The sequence below is a fragment of the Cnephaeus nilssonii genome (genome assembly GCF_951640355.1).
Source record: "Cnephaeus nilssonii genome assembly, chromosome: 20".
Taxonomy (NCBI): Eukaryota; Metazoa; Chordata; class Mammalia; order Chiroptera; family Vespertilionidae; genus Cnephaeus; species Cnephaeus nilssonii.
In genome coordinates this window covers 47228921-47247997 of record NC_137091.1, presented here as the reverse complement: position 1 = coordinate 47247997, position 19077 = coordinate 47228921, and the positions used below count along the sequence as shown (strand labels likewise).

At 43.0% G+C, this 19077-nt stretch overlaps 1 protein-coding gene across 1 annotated transcript; it reads left to right on the top strand.

Annotated features, from left to right (window-relative positions):
* Positions 1-5820: 5820 nt before the first annotated feature.
* LOC307115852 (uncharacterized protein) lies at positions 5821-18835 on the top strand. Its single transcript, XM_079799342.1, has 3 exons — positions 5821-6060; positions 6934-7060; positions 13421-18835. Exons 1-3 carry the CDS (start codon positions 5839-5841, stop codon positions 15160-15162), a joined length of 2091 nt encoding a protein of 696 aa, XP_079655468.1. The 5' UTR covers positions 5821-5838; the 3' UTR covers positions 15163-18835.
* Positions 18836-19077: the final 242 nt, after the last annotated feature.

Sequence of the window (19077 nt, the reverse complement as noted above, 5' to 3'; positions counted from 1 at the left end):
GTTATCTCTTTCTGCTGTTTAATTTATTTAAAGATAGGGTAGACCTGCTGTGGCGGAATACAAAGGTCTTTAGCAGCTGCTGAGACACCTTTTTCTCAGAGTCCTTTGTTCTCCGTCAGAGAGGGAATCAGCCCACTTAGATGATAAAAATTCCTCTGTTTGTATAAATGAAGGTTTCAGTTTGCTCTGATTTGTAAATTTACTCTATTAAATTAAATTTTAAAGTCCTAAGGTTAATTTAAAAGTATCCATTTATAACATTTCAAAGAACAAACGAACTTTTATTTACAGCTTCCTTAACTCTTTTGGTACTGGGAGACTCCCAGCTAACAGCTTCACAGGGCGGAGAGATTTACAGGCCCTGTCCCTGCCTGTGACATCATAGTCCAACGTGAAACTAAGGCTGAAGTTATGATTAACTTTTTATAGACCCTGTTAACTGTTTGTTTAACTGTTTTCAGTTATTAGGATCCTCATAGAGGACACAACCTGATCTTTCCCTTCCTCTCTCATTCTGATTCTAATAGCATCTGTAACTGGATTAAAAATCTTTTCTTTCAGGAGGCCATCCAGGCTTTCAGCTCACAAGAAATCTCCTCCTGCGAGAGGAGAGAGGGACCCCCCAGAAGGGGCTGGAGGCTCTCCCTCTCAACAGGTGTTTGTTTTGTGTTTTGTCATGTTGGTATCAGGACTGTTTGTTTTGTCTTTTTGTCTTATATTTTCTGTCATAATTGGGCCCTATATGTATATATTATTTATTGAATTTTGATTTGTCAGGGTTTTGTCAGTTTATTATCAGTTTATTAAAATCCTCTTAGAGGAAATTGAGTGGTTCTTCCCTTCCTGTTTAACCTTTGACTGTGTGATTGGATTACTGAGCTTTTATCAAGGTTTTGCCTCTCCTGAAATAACGCTCTATGTGTAACCTGTCCCTCCCCGAGCCGGACTGCAGGATGACTTTTCCTTCAACACACTGGTCCCGCCAACTGGCCTATGGCAGAAGCCAGAAAAAGCGACGATAGGAAAGGGAGGCCCCCATCAGGGGACTTAGAGGCAGTGTTCCTGTTATCTGCTTAGATCCCAAGAATGTAAGAATACTTATTTACTGAAATAATATAAGGACAGATGTTTGTTTAATATTTTGTTGTCTGCCTGGTTATAATTATTTGTTCATATATAGAAGTCTATAAAAAAAAAAGAAACATTTAATTTGTTTAAGGCTGAGTGCTCTGACGGGTAGCAAACCCCCCCCCCCCGCCCCCCCAGTGGCCACTGGGATTCTTTTTTCCCAGGGGTGTTTTCTCCCTGTCAGAGGGGGAATCGGCCTGCCTAACAACATTTCTGTCTATATTTATTAATTTAAAGATATAAAATTATAACAATTGCAGTCCAAAGAGATTTAAAGCAGGGACCACATTCTAAAATTAACTATAAAAAGGAAGCTAGAGCTGGCAAAGTCACCAAGTCTGCCCAGCAAGCTCAAAACCTAAATGAATCTTATTTCTGACACCTGCCACCACCCAGTCTTAATCAGTGGTGGAGGAACGGTCTCAGAAGTGTTTGTCTCAATTAGCCATTAAGTTTAATATAATTAATGTACATTGTAAAACCTTTAAAAGAAAAGAAAAATATTTTATAGGCCGCTTAGTCCTTGTGTGTATGTAGCAACTCTTAAATTATAATTTTGAAATCAATAATTTTTAATAGAAACACACTCAAGCAGAGTGGCTTTTCAGAAAGGTCAGGGAGTCTGATTACAGTGTAGAGGTCACCGGTTCCCCCATGCCACCTTCGTTAGCAGGAGGCAAGCGCTTTTCCCAGCGGGAACAGAGAGTGGACTGCCAGATGAAAACGCCTCGGTGGGACCCGCGCCGCGCTCCCTGCCTCCGCCCACCCGGTGTCCATCCTCTCCAGGGGTTGTTTTAAGTGACTAGAGGCAGCAACGAGGAGGGAAATTCCCTTGTGACCCCCTCCACCCCAATGAGACCCAAGAACCCTCGGCGACTCCTTGGACACTTTTCACCGTGTTCTGTTAGGGGGCTTAAAAGCGGCAGCTAGAAATTCCCCTTTCCAGGCTTATCAGAATCTGAGATTCTTATCTATAGGGAAAATATGACAGTTTGAAATTCAAGAGGCTGGGCCTGCTCCCTTCTCCCTCTACCTTTTCTAAATATTTTTTTTTTTTTACTTTTTTTTTTTTTTTTTGCTCCCCACCCCTCTAAATATTTTTAAATAATAGAAGATTTGAGGCATGGTTATACATTTTTAAAGGACATAGAAGAAGGTTTGAAGGCTAATTTAAAATTGTAAAATTTGTAAAGGTTTATATATATAGTAAGAAAGAGAACAGAGAAATATTAGAAGGAAGAAAAAGCCAGCAGCAAATAGGAAGGAATTAATATGCCTATTGTAAGAAGCAGAGGCACTAGAAGAGAAAATGTCCTGGCAGGTTAGCTAGAGAAGCAGAAAGGGGAGACTCAGACTCCAAGGGTCTTTAACTTAGAGGAAAAGGACTGACAGGACCGGGGTTCCTTTCCATTAAGCCCCCAGGGTAACCTCACAAGTGGGAGGGGGCGGGCAGACCTATTAGTTTCCTGGTGGACACTGGAGCAGCCTATTCAGTCTTGACAGAGCCGATGGGACCCGTAACCTCTAAGAAGACATCAGTCCAGGAAGCCACCAGACAAATTGCCTGTTTTCCTTAGACATCAAAAAGGACTATAGACCTCGGAGAGAACACGGTAACGCACTCATTTCTGGTCATGCCAGAATGCCCGTACCCCCTGTATAGATGTGACCTCCTACAGAAACTATTTGGACTGCCACCATATCCTTTGAGGGGGACGGAGCGGGAATTCTTAGAGGCAGTTGGATACTACAACCTGTGGATACCGGGGCTCATAGAGATTGCTAAACCTCTAGACTCAAGTACTGGGGGAATGCAGCTGCTGAACTAGACCGAAGTAGAACAATGGGCCTTTGAGGAGCTAAAGAAGGCTCTCATCTCAGCACCTGCCCTAGCCTTACCAGACGTCACGAAGCCCTTCCACCTACACGTGAGTGAGGTAAGAGACATTACCAAAGGGGTTCTCATTCAGACTCTAGGTCCCTGGAAGAGACCTGTTGCCTATCTGTCTAAGAGGCTAGACCCCGTGGTAGCAGGGTGGCCAGCGTGCCTCCGGGCAGTGGCCACCACAGCATTGCTGGTAAAGGAGGCAGAGAAGCAGACTCTGGGCCAGGAACTAGCCCTGACAACACCCCATGGTGTGGAGGCCCTCCTTCGAGGTGCTCTGGAGAGATGGATGTCAAACACCAGGATCACCCGGTGCCAAGCTCTTCTCCTAGACCAGCCCTGCGTCCGGTTCCATAAGACACTGGCCATCAACCCTGCCAGCCTGCTTCCAGATGATGACCCAGAGGAACCCATTCATGACTGCACAGAGGTAACAGACGCAGTACAAATGGCTCGCCCAGACCTGACAGATGTCCCGCTATCATCACCAGACAAGGTACTGTTCACGGTTGGGAGCAGTTGTGTTCAGGATGGCATCCGATATGCAGAGCAGCGGTAGTCACCCTGGACCGCACCATTTGGGCGAAGTCCCTAAATAGGGGAACCACAGCACAAAAAGTCGAGCTTTTGGTCTTAATCCAGGCCTTCCGATAGGGACACAGTGCCATCCACCGGGAAAGAGGGTTACCAACTTCAGCCGGAAAGGACATTAAAAATAAGGAAGAAATTTTAGCCTTATTAAAGGTCATCTGGCTCCCAAGGGCAGTTGCAATAGTGCACTGCAAAGGACATCAGAAAGGAGAGACAATTGAAGCCAGAGGAAATGGAGCCGCAGACCAAACTGCCAAGGAAGCCGCCCAAAAACCAGTGGGGCCTTTACAAGTTTTAGTAACCCTGCCGGACCTGGACCTACACAGACCCCTTCTTACACCAAACAAGAGGAGGAATTGGCAGAACAGAAGCAAGCCATCAAAGGACCAGATGGTTGGTGTACCCTACCAGGTGACAGACTGTTGGTTCCAGAGGCTCTAGGTCGGACGTTAGTTACCCAGTTACACCAGGCTACCCACTTGGCGTCACCAAGACTTCTGAACTTCTGCGAGGCAGGTACTCTTAGATAAAATAATTAAAAGCATACCCCACTAGGACAGAAACTACCTCTATAGTTGCTAGGAGATTATACCTAGATTCAGGCTGCCAGTAGTCATAGGATCAGATAACAGCCCCGCCTTTGTAGCCAAGATATCTCAAAATATAGCTCAAGCCTTAGGACAGGCATGAGCAAGACTCAAAAAAAGAATTTAACTAAATTTATCCTAGAAACCGGTGAAAACTGGACCAACCTCCTGCCCTTCACCCTCTTATGGGCCAGGTGTAACCCCTACCGGTAGGGGTTTCCCCCTTTTAGAGATCATATATGATAGACCTCCCCCCGCCGCTTCCTTTCCAGGGTCAGGGAAAAACTGAAAGCTGGAATTCATAACCATTCCCTTACTCAAGTCCTTACAGGCTCTGCAGTATACCCAGAGAGCCACCCATAAGCTTGTTCGTGATACTCTGCCAGTGCCCACTGCGGACCCTGTACATCCCTTCCAGCCCAGGGACTCGGTGTGGGTAAAGAAGTTCACTGCCCAAGGACTCACCCCAACCTAAAAGGGACACTACACTGTTATCCTGAGCACACCCACAGCTATTAAAGTAGATGGCGTCCAGACCTGGCTACACCACTCCCAGCTCCTGCACCAGGAAACAGCCTGGATCCTGGCAACCACCCGTGAGATCCCTAGCCTGGGCTCCACGAAGGCCAGGAGGAAACTCGACACCTGCAGGAGAAGAACTGGAATTCACTGTACACAGTACTGTTGAGGAATGTAGTACTAGAGGCCTTAGCTAGAAATAAGAGACAAAATAGAAATGCAAACCGTCTCATGATTGAGCTGGGTGTCCCAAGACAAGGGGGGAATGAAAGGGCAGAGCAGGACAGCACAAAATGTACTGTACCCTCCATCCTGTGTAACTATGTATATGACTCCTTTTTCTTAGAAAACCGCGAGAATGTAACAGTTGCATATACCTGCCAATAGGAATGTAGAGAAGTAGACTCAGTCCAAATTAGGCAATCTCTGTAACCCACGTCACTTCCCTAAGCCCACCCAAATGACCAACCCTTTATAAACTACCGCTCTCCCGGGGTTCTCTCTCTGGCCCCACTGCTGCGTCAGGAGGAGGCTGGGAGCCAAACCCGGGTTTGAATAAAGACTCTTTGCTTTTGCATCGGAGAAAAGGCTCCCTGGTGGTTGATTATTGGGGACCCTGAACTCTGGGCATAACAGGGTGATACCCAATTGTTGCTTTAATTTGCATCTCATTAACTTTGCATAATGAATTCAATGGAGGCAGGTTACATTGAGTTAGAGACTTGAGCAACCTCTTCAAGCTACAATTGGCCTGAAGGAGACTCATGCTAAAAGTCTGGAATGCAGAAACAATGCCTGCCCTTCAGAAAGAGCAGGTCCTGAAGAAAGATATACAAAACCAGCCACGCAGGTGCAGGAGAAACAAACTTGCCCCAGACATCACCTCCCCTGAAGGCGCTAGAGGACCCTGAGTATACTTGGTGTGTTCTTGTGCTATTTGCCTGTAATCCAGTCCTGGAGTCAACAGGGAAATGCAGGATCCTGGCCTTCGAGCGGAGAAACTACATTACCCAGAATGCTAGGCATGGAATGCCACCAGGCTGAGCCAATGGGGGCTCAGAGAAGGCGTTTACGTGTGGCCGCTTCTGTAGGGCGGGACCCATAGTCCTCGCGGTGTTTTGCCTTCTGATGTGGCAATCAGGATTTTCTAGTTGCACGGCCTGGTGGAGAAGGCTGGAGAGTGGTGTTCCCCGCTCACACTTGGGATTGAAACTTGGAGTCACCGCCGGGACCCACGCCAGAGCCGGGACAGGCACCGCCATTCCTGCAGCGGCTTCTACTCCCGCCGCTCCCGCCCCGCTCGGCCCACAGAGTGCAATGGCGGCGCCCGCGCTGAGAAGCTTCGCTGAGGTGAGTTCATGTCCCCCAGCCCCTCACCTCCTCCTTCACAGACACCACAGCCTGAGGGGTGCCTGTCCCGTCCTGCAGCTCAGTCCCCGTGGAGGACCGTGAGGAAGGCGGAGGGGAGAGATGAGCGTTGTGGCTTCTGAGGCACAGCCAGTGCAGGGCGGAGAGGACAGGGCTGACTGGCATCTGAGGTTCCCTGAGGGTGTGGGCTATGAGGATTGGCGGACAGATCAGAGGCTGCAGGGAGGACGTCACAGCCTCATTGGGGCTTTCCCGGCTGTGGGGTCCATCTGGGCCCGGGGGTGGTCCTGGACCCGGCTGGAAGACAAGCTTCTCTACATGCCAAGTGCCAAGTTCATGGGTGAGTCCAGCGAGATCCAGTGGCATTGGAGCAGGAAGGGGGCAGAGATGAGGGAGTGAACCTGGGACTGAAGATGGGAAGAGGTTAAAGGTTACCCAGTGGTGTGCACATCTGGAGGAAGTGTGAGCTGATGGTCCCCGGGACCTGGTGTGGGGACATAAAAAGAGAAGCATAAACCCAGGCTTGGCTGTGTCTTGGAGGCATGATCTAGGGGACTGCAGTGGAATTGCTTGGCAGGAAGGCTAGGGCCCTGCAGGCATCGCCCAGACCTTAAATGGCATTGCCCTCTCCCCTCCCCTCCACCAATCCTTCCCACCCAACCCAGCTGCTCTGCTGAGGGCAATCCCAGTGAGTAATGGGACTGTGTTGAGAGAGCAGCCTGCACTGGCATTAGGGCCTGGTGTCCACACTAACCGGGTGCCCTGGAGGAGGTTGAGGGGGGGCAGGTGTGTAAGGAGTAGGAGTGGGGGTTCTCAGAGAGACAGCTCTGTTTTCAGTTGTCTCCATTCTAACAGGTTGGCGTGACCTTTGAGGACATTGCCCTGTACTTCTCCAGGGAGGAATGGAGCCTCCTTGATGAGGGTCAGAGACAGCTGTACCTGAATGTGATGCTGGAGAACTTTGAGCTTGTATCCTCGCTGGGTAAGACCCTCACTGTCACCAGTGACCTGGACTTGGCTTTGGGATTTCCCAGGCCCCATCCCCCAGGGAGTGCTGTGTCCTCCCATGTAGACTGTGGTTCTGCTTGATTTTCCAGTTTCCTGGGTAGTTGCTGTCCTGGGGAGGGTGGGTCTGTTTCCGCTGCTCCCTTCTATTCCTGAAGTCCCAGTTCTCCCCGCTGTGCTACGTTCACAGGGAAGGACTTGTGGTTGGTAGTGTTGCAGGAAGCCTGAGGGATTCCACCTTGATCAGTGATGAAAGCATTTTCTATATTCCTATTGGTCATGTGTATATATTTTTGAAAAAAATTCTCTATAGTTTATTAACTATATGTATTTTTGGTTAAATAGTCTTTTGAATACCTTGTATATTTTATATATTAATTGCTTACGACCTACAGGAACACATATTTTTGCATGTATTTAATAGTGCTTTGTAGATATTACTCCCCCACACCCACTTTTCTACAAAGTCCATGTTTTGGCAACCCAGCCTTCAGCAGGTCTAGTGCCACCATGTTTCTAGCAAGCTCAGATGCTTGTTACTATGCTTAGCAAGTAAATATTGTGAATGAAGTTATATAGACTCTGCTTTTGAGGCAGAGTCATTGCATTGTTATTATCTGCAGTATAGTATTAACATACCTTCATTATTGCCAGGGAACTGCAACTATTTGTGTGAATTTCTGTCTATAGCACAATATTCGCTTTATTGTGGTGACCATAACCAAATCCACAATATCTCCAAGGGACTCCTTCATATGGTTTGCAAGTATTTTCTTCTGTTCTCTAGATTGCCTTTCATTTCATTTTGCTTATTGCTCTTGTGCTGTGAAGACACTATTTTTCTTTATTTGTTGCAGTGTGGACTGTGTATTTTTTCTGTTTTGTGTGGTGGTTGGTGTCACATTCAGAAACTCCTGTTCTAAACAAATCTCCACAACTTTTTCTCTCAGTTGTCCTGAGGAGTTTTAAGTTTTAGCAGTCATATTTATTTCTGTCCTCCAGGTTGAGTTACATTTAAAAAAAATATTTTATTGATTTTTTTTACAAAGAGGAAAGGAGAGAGATAGTTAGAGACATTGATGAAAAAGAAATTTCTATTAGCTGCGTCCTGCACACCTCCCACTGGGGATGTACCCGCAACCAAGTCTTATGCCCTTGAGCGGATTTGACCAAGGGACCCCTCAGTCCACAGGGTGACACTATATCCACTGAGCCAAACTAGTCAGAGCGGTTGAGTTACATTTTTTATTTATTTATTTATTTATTTATTTATTTATTTATAATATATATTTTATTGATTTTTTACAGAGAGGAAGAGAGAGGGATAGAGAGTTAGAAACATCGATGAGAGAGAAACATTGATCAGCTGCCTCCTGCACACCACCTACTGGGGATGTGCCCGCAACCAAGGTACATGCCCTTGTCCGGAATCGAACCTGGGACCCTTGAGTCCGCAGGCCGATGCTCTATCCACTGAGCCAAACCGGTTTCGGCCGAGTTACATTTTATTTTATTTTATTTTATTTTAATATATATATATATATATATATATATATATATCTTAAAAATATATTTCATTGTTTTTTTTCAGAGAGGAAGGGGAAGAGATAGAGAGTTAGAAACATCAATGAGAGAGAAATATCCATCAGCTGCCTCCTGCACACCTCCCACAGGGGATGTGCCCGCAACCAAGGTACGTGCCCTTGTCCAGAATCGAACCTGGGACCTTTCATTCTGCAGGCCAACGCTCTATCCACTGAGCCAAACCGGTTTCGGCTTAAATATATTTTTATTGATTTTTTACAGTGAGGAAGGGAGAGGGATAGAGAGTTAGAAACATCGATCAGCTGCCTCCTGCACACTCCCCATCGGTTGTGTGCCCGCAACCAAGGTACATGCCCTTCACCGGAATCGAACCTGGGACCCTTGAGTCCGCAGGCCAATGCTCCATCCACTGAGCCAAACCAGTTAGGGCGGTTGAGTTACATTTTATCAGTGGTGTCCAGGTTCGTTGTTTGACATGTGAATGTCAATTCTTGAATAAACCTTCTTTCCTCTCTTCTGTGACTTTCACCTTTGTCAAAGATTACTTAAAAGTATATGCCTGGGTTAAAAGTATGTGCCTGGGTTTATTTCTGTTTTTCTGTTCTGTTCTCTTTATATATGTATCTGTGTTTCTCCAGCAACACACTGTTTGCTTGCTTTCTCTTTGTAATAAATTGAAGTCAGGAAGTTTGATGCCACCAGCTTTGTTTTCGCTCAAGATTGCTTCTGTTAATGGAAGTCTTTTGGTTCCATTTCCAGATTTTCTATTCATTTCTTTGTAAAATGCCATTGGAGTTATTCGGATTGCATTTAATCTGTAGTTTGCCTTGTGTATTATAGCTATCTCCACCATATTTCATTTTCAGATGCATGAACACAGGTTATCTTTCAATTGATTTGTGTTTTCTTCCATTCCTTTCATCACTGTCTTATAGTACTTATTCACTGTACTGATGTTTCACATTTTGGTTGAATTTATTCCTGCGGTATTTATTTTTTTGGATGCTATTGTAAATTTGATTACATTTTTCATTTTTCCATCAAAGAATGTATTATTAGTGTGTAGAAATGGAACTGTTTGTATGTTTATTTTGCATCTTGTAACTTTTCTGAATTTAATTCTTTATTCTTCTTTAATCTTCACCCGAATAATGAGGATATGTTTTCCATTGATTGTTCTTTTTTTTTTTTTTTTGATTGTTCTTTTAGAGAGAGAGTGGGAGACAGAGAGAGAGAGAAACATTGATTGGCTGCCTCCCATATGTGCCTCTACTGAGAGTGGGGATCAGACCTGTAACCAAGTACCTACCCTTGACTGAGAATAGAACCGTACCCCTCCAATGCACAAGCCTGCACTCTCATCAGTGAAGCACAGTGGCTAAGGATATTTATTTATTCTGTAAATTATTTATTTATTTAAATATATGTATTTTTTATTTCCTAGAGGAAGAGGAGAGAGAGATAAAAACATCAATGATGAGAGAGAATCACTCATCAGCTGCCTCCTGCACGACCCTCACTGGTGATTGAGCTCGCAACCAGTGCAGGTGTCCTAACAAAGAATCCCATTGTGACCTCCTAGTACATGAGTCAATGCTCAGTCAGTGAGACATACCAGGCAGCTTTTCTTTATTGATTTTGGAGATAGGAAGTGAGACAGAGAAAGAAAGAGAGTGAAGCATTGATGTGCTGTTCTACCCATCTGTGCATTTGTTGGCTGTCCCCTACATGTACACTGTTGGGGGATTAAACCCATAACCTTGGTGCATCGGAACCACACGCTCAACAAGTGAGCCACCTGGACAGGGCTCTGAATTTGTTTATTAATTTCAGGAGCGGAGCTCATAGTGGGATCTTGACAAATTTCTCTATGGAGGGTCATGTCATCTGGTAACATCAACATCTCTTATGATGCATTGTGGTTCCTAGTGACAGGTGTCATGTCTTATCTTTCATTTCTTTTTTAACTTACTTGAGGTTTGGTTTTTGTTTGTTTATTTTTGCTTTAGTTTAGCTGAAGGCTTGCACAATTTTATATCTTTTTTTAAATATACCTCTTAGGTATTTCTTTCTTTTGTCTTATCCCCTTTTTATTTATGTTTGTTCTAATATTGATGGTTTCTGTCCTTTGAAACCTTTAGGTTTACTTTCCTGTTGTGTTTCCAGTTTCCTGAGGTGCCATGTTCGGTTCTTTGTGATCTTTTGTGACAATGTAGGCATTTATGTCTATAAAATTTCCCCTTAGAATTACATTTTCTGAATGTTATACATAAGCTTTGGTAAGGTGTCTTGTTATTTACTTTGCCTCTAGAGTTTTTTGAGATCTCTTTTGTTTTTGGCTACCCTGACATTCTTTTTTTAAAAATATATTTTATTGATTTTTTAAAAATATATATTCTATTGATTTTTTACAGAGAGGAAGAGAGAGGGATAGAGAGTTAGAAACATCGATGAGAGAGAGACATCAATCAGCCGCCTCCTTCACACCCCCTACTGGGGATGTGCCCACAAGCAAGGCACATGCCCTTGATCTGAATCGAGCCTATGACCTTTCAGTCCGCAGGCCGACGCTCTATTCAGTGAGCCAAGGCGGTCAGGGCTACCCTGACATTCTTAGGTTTTTATTTATTATTCCTTTTACATAGAGAGGAAGGGAAATCAGGGGCTGGGGGCGAGGGACGAGAGAGAGAGATGAGGGAGAAACATCAATCTGCTGCCATCTGCACACACGCAAACCATATATGGAACTCACATTGTGATATGTGCCCTAACCAGGAATTGAACCCTTGACCCTTAGATATACAGGATGATGCTCTAACCAACTGAGCCACACTTGCCAGGGCATTGTGTGATTTTTAAATACAAAAATCTTCGTTTTTTTTGAGAACAGGCCACTACGATCAATGAGAACAGAAGCACAGTGGCTGATAGTGGCAATGCTGACCCTTTATTTTTATTTTATTTTTTACTTAAAATATATTTTTATTGATTTCAGAGAGCAAGGAAGAGGGAGAGAGAGATAGAAACATCAATGATGAGAGAGAATAATTGATTGGCTGCCTCCTAGCAGGGACCGATCCCGCAACTCGGTCTGTGTCTCACTGACCAGAATCGTACCTTGGACCCTTCAGTTAACAAGCCGATTCTCTATCTACTGAGCCAAACCAGCTAGCTCTGACCATTTTTTAAAATACATTTTTATTGATTTATGGGAGGAAGGGGTAGAGAGAGAGACAGAGAGAGAGACAGAGAGAGAGACATTAATGATGAGAGAGTATCACTAATGAGCTGCCTCCTGCATGCCCCTACTGGGGACAGAATCCACAAAAAACTGGGCATGTGCCCTTGACTGAAATGGAACCTAGGACCTTTCAGTCCGCAGGCTGACACTCTAACCACTGAGCAAACCACCTAGGGCTGACCCTTGCTTATTTAATTTATTTTTTAAAATATATTCTATTTATTTTTTTTTTGGAGAGGAAGAGAGACTTAGAATCATTGATGAGAGAGAAACATAAATCAGCTGCCTTCTGCACAATCCCTACTGGGGATGTGCCTGCAACCAAGGTACATGCCCTGGAATTGAACCTGGAACCCTTGAGTCCGCAGCCCGAAGCTCTATCCACTGAGCCAAATCAGGGTGCTTTATTTATTTACTTTTTTAGTTAGTTAGTTAGTTAGTTAGTTATTATTAACTCTTGTTTTTGACCTTAGGTATCTTCAAATGTGTTTGCTCACCCAGTTTCCTGTCATCCTTTCTAGGTAGTTGACCTTTTTTGGTATTCTGTATTACTTCTTATCTTCATGGTACTCTTATTCCCATTTCCTGTGGGATGTTTTTTTCATGGATAGCCATCTACTTACTCTAGGATGGGGGAAGATTATCTCTGATTCTGCCATCTTGCTGATGTCACTCTCATAGGTCTTTTGTCCGTAATCTCATTTGTGCTTTGTTGTTCTACCACAGTGTTACCATCCATCTTTTTGGTGTGTTTTTTTAAGATTGGCATAATTTATCCCATGCAGTGGCTCAACTGGGATTTAAGAGGCAGAATCCTATCTGCATCACAGAAGAAACATGACTTTATCAATGACAGGATAGACCCAGAGGCAGTCTTGTCTTGATGAAGGGCTGTGGGGTGGTTTTGTCGCCTGGGCTTTGTTTCATTCATAACTAGGAACCCATTTTTTTCAACAACATTGTGTTATCATTGCCCAATTCTACTTCTTCTTGCTTCGTGTTAACAATTTGCATACGACTCAGTTTTAATAGTGATCATTTTACTCGGATTCCCAGACCATGGATAACCTTAACTTCTATAAATTTCGCACCTCTACCTCTTTCACACATCTCGCTTTACTGCACTCCAATGTTGTGCCATGCCTGCAGAGCCTTAGAGTGCACACGTGTTATATTGACGCTGAGCATCACGTGTTCTAATATGATTGATAGTTGATGAGTTTGAAAACATTGGAATTATTCTACACAGAATCACATCACCAGCATGAAAGGTCCTAAAAGGAAGCCATTTGTGGAGTAGTAACTAGTAGACCCTGCCTCTCTTCTTTTTGTCCCAGCCTATGCTTCTGTCCTCCCTTGGTGACATTTTCATCATCCAGTGATCTTTTGGGCCATGTTATATAGAATAGCCATTTCCTGAGAGTCTGACTTACTTGTCTTGAAAATCATTGTGTGGAATCATGTCCCGTCATGATAGATAAACATTTGTGGTGAACACATTCTCTTTTTATCAGGTCAACATCCACTTCACCTACGTTTATTTTTGTTCAGGTTGCTGCTGTGGAGAAGAGAGTGTGGAGGCCCCCACTAAACAGAAGGTTTCTGTAAGAGTGTCACAGGCAAGGAATCCCACGGTAGCCTTGTCGTCCCAGAAGAGCCATCCCTGTGAGACTTGTGAGCTGGTCTTGGAAAACATTTTCCACGTGATGGAGGGGCAGGGAACACAACACAGACAGATACTCTTGAGATGTGGGGCATGCGCAAAAGGATTTTATTTCAGTGCAGATTTTCACCAGCAGCATGTGAGAGAGAATACTTTGATGAGAGGTGTGGAAAGGAATTCACATGCAAACAGCTGCAATTTCAATGTGTCTCAGAATCATTTCTCATGCGGGGAGGTTGGGCAGGATGTCCTTACTGGGTCAGGACATCTGCACCTAATGGCTACTCTCACCAGGGACAGTCCCACTGCAATTTCGACTTGTGCGATGACGTTACAAAGGAGAAACAATTATTACAGTAGAAAAGAATGTAAGAAAGACATTACTTTCACCCACATGTTTATTCATGAAAAAGGAGTCCAGCTTGGAAGTCAATGTTTTGTGTCCTCTGAATTTGGAAAATATTTTACCAAATTATCTAGCTTTCATTATCAACAGATAGGTCATACTAGAGAAAAGCCTTATCAATGCAGTGAATGTGGGAAAGCTTACACCAGTAGCATTGAACTTTGTCGTCATCAGAGAGTGCACACTGGAGAAAGGCCTTATCACTGCAGTGAATGTGGAGAATATTTTACCAGGATCAGTGATCTTCACTGTCATCAGAGAGTTCATACAGGAGAAAAGCCTTATAAATGCAGTGAATGTGGGAAATCTTTTAAACGAAGCAAAGGTCTCCAATGTCATCAGAGAGTTCACACTGGAGAAAAGCCTTATAAATGCGGTGAATGTAGAAAATCTTTTACAAGTAGCAATGCTCTCCAATATCATCAGAGAGTTCACACTGGAGAAAAGCCTTATAAATGCGGTGAATGTGGGAAATCTTTCAAAAGTAGCAATGGTCTCCAATATCACCAGAGAGTTCACACTGGAGAAAAGCCTTATCAATGCAGTGAATGTGAGAAATCTTTTACCACTAAGAGAATACTTCATCATCATCATCGGAGAGTTCATACAGGAGAAAAGCCTTATAAATGCAATGAATGTGGGAAATCTTTTACCCATGGCACTGCCCTTCATCATCATCAGACAATTCATACAGGAGAAAAGCCTTATAATTGCAGTGAATGTGGAAAATCTTTTACATATAGCAATGGTCTCCTATATCATCAGAGAGTTCACACTGGAGAAAAGCCTTATCAGTGCAGTGAATGTGGAAAATCTTTTACCTCTAAGAGCATCCTTCATCAACATCAGAGAGTTCACACAGGAGAAAAGCCTTATCAATGCAGTGAATGTGGGAAATCTTTTACCCAGAGTACTAACCTTCGTTGTCATCAAAGACGTCATACAGGAGAGAAGCCTTATAAATGCAGTGAATGTGGGAAATCTTTTACATATAGCAGTGGTCTCCAATATCATCAGAGAGTTAACACTAGAGAAAAGCCTTATCAAGGCAGTGAATGTGGGAAATCTTTTCTTGTTAGCAATGACCTTCGTCGCCATCAGAGTGTTCATACCGGAGAAAAGCCTTATAAATGCAATGAATGTGGAGAATCTTTTAGAAGTGTCAGTGGTCTCCAATATCATCAGAGAGTTCACTCTGGAGAAAGCCATTATGAGTGCAATTAATGTGAGGTATCTCTCAGCCAAGTTTCTAAATTCACTCTGCACCTAGGATTCCAAATGTGAGAAATTCCTTAGATGTGTAGGAAATGTAGTTTCTTAGTTAGTACTTAATAATAAAAGAAAATTTGTGACCAAGACCGGTTTGGCTCAGTGGATAGAGCGTCAGCCTTCGGACTGAGGGATCCCAGGTTCAATTCTGGTCAAGGGCATGTGTCTTGGTGTGGGCACATCCCCAGTGGCGGGTGTGCAGGAGGCAGCTAATCAATGTTTCTCTCTCATCAATGTTTCTAACTCTCTATCCCTCTCCCTTCCTCTCTGTAAAAAGTCAATAAAAATATATTTAGAAAGCTGAAACCGGTTTGGCTCAGTGGATAGAGTGTCGGCCTGCGGACTGAAGGGTCTGGGGTTCGATTCCGGTCAAGGGCATGTACCTTGGTTGCAGGCACATCCCCAGGAGGGGGTGTGCAGGAGGCAGCTGATCGATGTTTCTAGCTCTCTATCCCTCTCCCTTCCTCTCTGTAAAAAATCAATAAAATATTTTTTTAATTATTTTTTTAAATATTTTTAAAAAAATATATTTTAAAAAATTTGTGAATCATTTTTCTGAATTGTATTGCATACATTTAATCACTTATATTATGTAAAGTTCCCATAAGTGTTTTTGCTGTTGTGTTTGTTTTTATGTTGGAACACTATGTAATTATGTTGCACTTTCTGACATACAGAGACGTCTTGCCAGATCTATGTCACTGCATATTTCTGTTGCTGAAGGTATTTCACCAGAAGCACCTATAAGGTCCCTACTGATGGCATCAATCACCATCCTCATGTGCCCAGGGAAGCTAACTCTGTTGTGTCATTTGTTGAAGAAAATTAGGAATACCTGAGCCCTTGATTCTTACTTGTTTCCCTGTCATGAGTTTTCCCTTAGGACTGATTACCGTTGGTGCCAGCAAACATAATGTTGCAGAGGGACTGCCATTTTCAGGGACATGCTTTGCCTGAATGCTGGTGATGAATTTATTGAGTGCCTCCGTCATCAGTGGAAGAGAGCCGGTCTCATGTCTCTTTGGTTTGTAAAATAATGAAGGCTTTTCCCTAAGACTTCTTTCATCTTGGGGGTTCTATTTACTGTGTGGGTTAGTTTATAGGAAGGTCTGGACTCTCCAAGCATGATGAGGTGAAAAATTTTGTGGGGTCTCAAACATTTTTGCCCATGGGAAAACAGTATGGTACACAAATTAGCTCAGCAGTTTTGGCAAATTTACACTGTGCCCATATTTTCCTTGGAAGCACTGTGAACTCTCTAATCCTCTTGTGTTTTCTGGATGCTTTGAGACACAGCAATCACTCCCAAGAGGGAGTAGCTTTGACAACGTCAATTATGTCTGGGAGCATGAATTTCTTTTTTTTAATTTTTTTAAAAAATATTTTATTGATTTTTTTTTTTACAGAGAGGAATAGAGAGTTAGAAACATTGATGAGAGAGAAATATCAGTCAGCTGCCTTTTGCACACCACCTATTGGGGATGTGCCCGCAACCCAGGTACATGCCCTTGACCGGAATCGAACCTGGGACCCTTCAGTCCGCAGGCCAACGCTCTACCCACTGAGTCAAATCGATAAGGGCTGGGAGCATGAATTTCTCGTTTGCAAAAGATGCCAATATATTTGAAGGGAATCTCTTGTCCAGGTGTTGCAGAGGGCCATGTGCCCTCATGCCTACAATTTCACGGGTAATGGTCTGTGATTTGAGCACCATAGCAGTGAGGGGAAACCCTTTCACTGTAGTAACACTGACCCAATTTTGGTTGGACGATACTGCAGCCCATTAGATGGAAGGGTCCTCATCTAAATATGCATCCAGGAATTATTTTGAGGAAAAGACTACAAGAGCTGTGTGTACACAGGTCTGAGGGTCTCTAGGCATGTTTATCTTCTGTGAGGCAGTCATTGTCATTGATTATAATCAAGATCTTTTGTGGCTCCTGTAGCTTCTCAGAAGTTACCATCAGAGCCATTGGTGTGCTGGCAGCAAAACAAAGATGGAGACAAAGGCTGTCTGTAGTCCAGGGATGTGGCTTTTTTGGGTTTGGGTGAAAGTTCTTCATTGTTTGTCACATTTTCTGTCACTGAGATGAGACTGTCACCCAGAAGGCATAAGTGTGTGGATTGAATATAATATTGTCAAACCTGTTCTTCCAGAATTGCTCAATATACATTTGTTTTATCCTGAATCATTTTTAAGAGCTATAATGAGTAAATTGCATGTATTAAGTATAGTGTTTCATAAATCTTGACATGTGCATGAAACTGAAACCATCATTATAGTCATAATGCTGACCATATCTGTCTCTGTGTAATTGCTACTTGACCTCTTGTAATCTGTCCCTGTTCTTCACAGCTTTCCTAGTAACAACGGATTTACATTCCATTTTCATAGAGAACTTGATTTTTCTAAGTTTTTTTCTGCTTTAATTTATGTTTCATAAATACTTGGAGATGTATTAAAGTTACACTGGTAATTCATCTTTTTTTCTGATAGATATTCTTATCATTGATATATCACCTTCAATTTGTCCATTTTCATAAATATTTGGTTATTTCTAATAAATTGTGTACAAACATTTCTGTATAATTCCTTGTATGTATATAAGTGATATTTATCTTTGTGAAAAATTCAGTGCATAATCTGAGTTTTTGGGTAGGTGAAAGTTTAAATTTACTGAGATTAGCAATTTGTGATCTAAATGGAATATACCACCATGGCCGGTGTGGCTCAGTGCTTGGCCATCATCTCATGTAGCACAGGGTTGTGGATTTGATTGCTGGTGGGGGGATATGGGCTGAGTTGTGGGCTAGAGCCACAGAAGTGGGTGTGCAGGAGGCGGCTGGCGGATATGGCACTCTTCCATCAATGTTTCCCTCTCCATTCTCTCTCTAAAAATAAACTGTTCTTTGAAAATGAAAAATAAACCTTGCCCTAGCCAGTTTGCATCAGTCGATTGAGCATCAGTCTGCAAACTAAAGGGCCCCAGATTCAATTCCGGCCAAGGGCACATGTCTGGTTTAGGGGCTGATCCCCAGTAGTGGGCGTGCAGGAGGTGCCATCAATGATTGACTCTCCCTCTCCCTCTCTGAAATGAATAAGGAAATAAGTTTAAAAATGAAAAACATCAGTGTCTATGAGCATGTCTCACTAAGAATTAAGGGACTCAACAAGTAGCCGAGCTCTATGGTATGCTAATAAGTATTAAGATTGTTTTAAAAAATAAATAAAATAAACCTTAACTGATTGTACTTTTTTTGCATTTTTCCAGTAGTGTGTGAGGGATTCACATTCTTCACATCCTAGGGAATATTTTGTTTGGTCATTCATTCTTTATTTAAACATTTTATTTTGTAAGTTTGTCATGCTACCTCACCGGTTGGTTGTACTTTTTCTAGAAATGTATGGTGAGTCTTTTCTCAGATGTATATTCATTGTGTCTGCATCTTTGTTAAAACATGTTATCATCCCTAACTGGTTTGGCTCAGTGGATAGAGTGTTGGCCTGCGGACTGAAAGGTCCCAGGTTCAATTCCGGTCAAGGGCATGTACCTTGGTTGTGGGCACATCCCCAGTAGGAGGTGTGCAGGAGGCAGCTGATTGATGTTTCTAACTCTCTATCCCTCTCGTTTCCTCTCTGTAAAACATCAATAAAATATATTTTTAAAAAAATCTGATCATATGTTCTGCCTATTGTTTTATGAGTTTTGGCAAATTTGTTGAGCAAAAAGACAATGGAATAACAAATATGGATGTTAGAGTTTCACTCATTTTGTTCCTTTTTGATTTAGGAAATATTTGTATTGGTATAACATGTTTTAATAATTTTTACCTTTAAAAATACATTTTTAGAGATTTTAAAAATATATT

Bases quoted from the DNA above. Each gene is read 5' to 3' on its own strand.
- LOC307115852 (XM_079799342.1), top strand. From the start codon at position 5,839: ATGTGGCAATCAGGATTTTCTAGTTGCACGGCCTGGTGGAGAAGGCTG. The intron at 6,061-6,933 runs GTGAGTTCATGT...CCATTCTAACAG, and splicing joins CGCTGAGAAGCTTCGCTGAG to GTTGGCGTGACCTTTGAGGA. The intron at 7,061-13,420 runs GTAAGACCCTCA...ATTTTTGTTCAG, and splicing joins TGAGCTTGTATCCTCGCTGG to GTTGCTGCTGTGGAGAAGAG.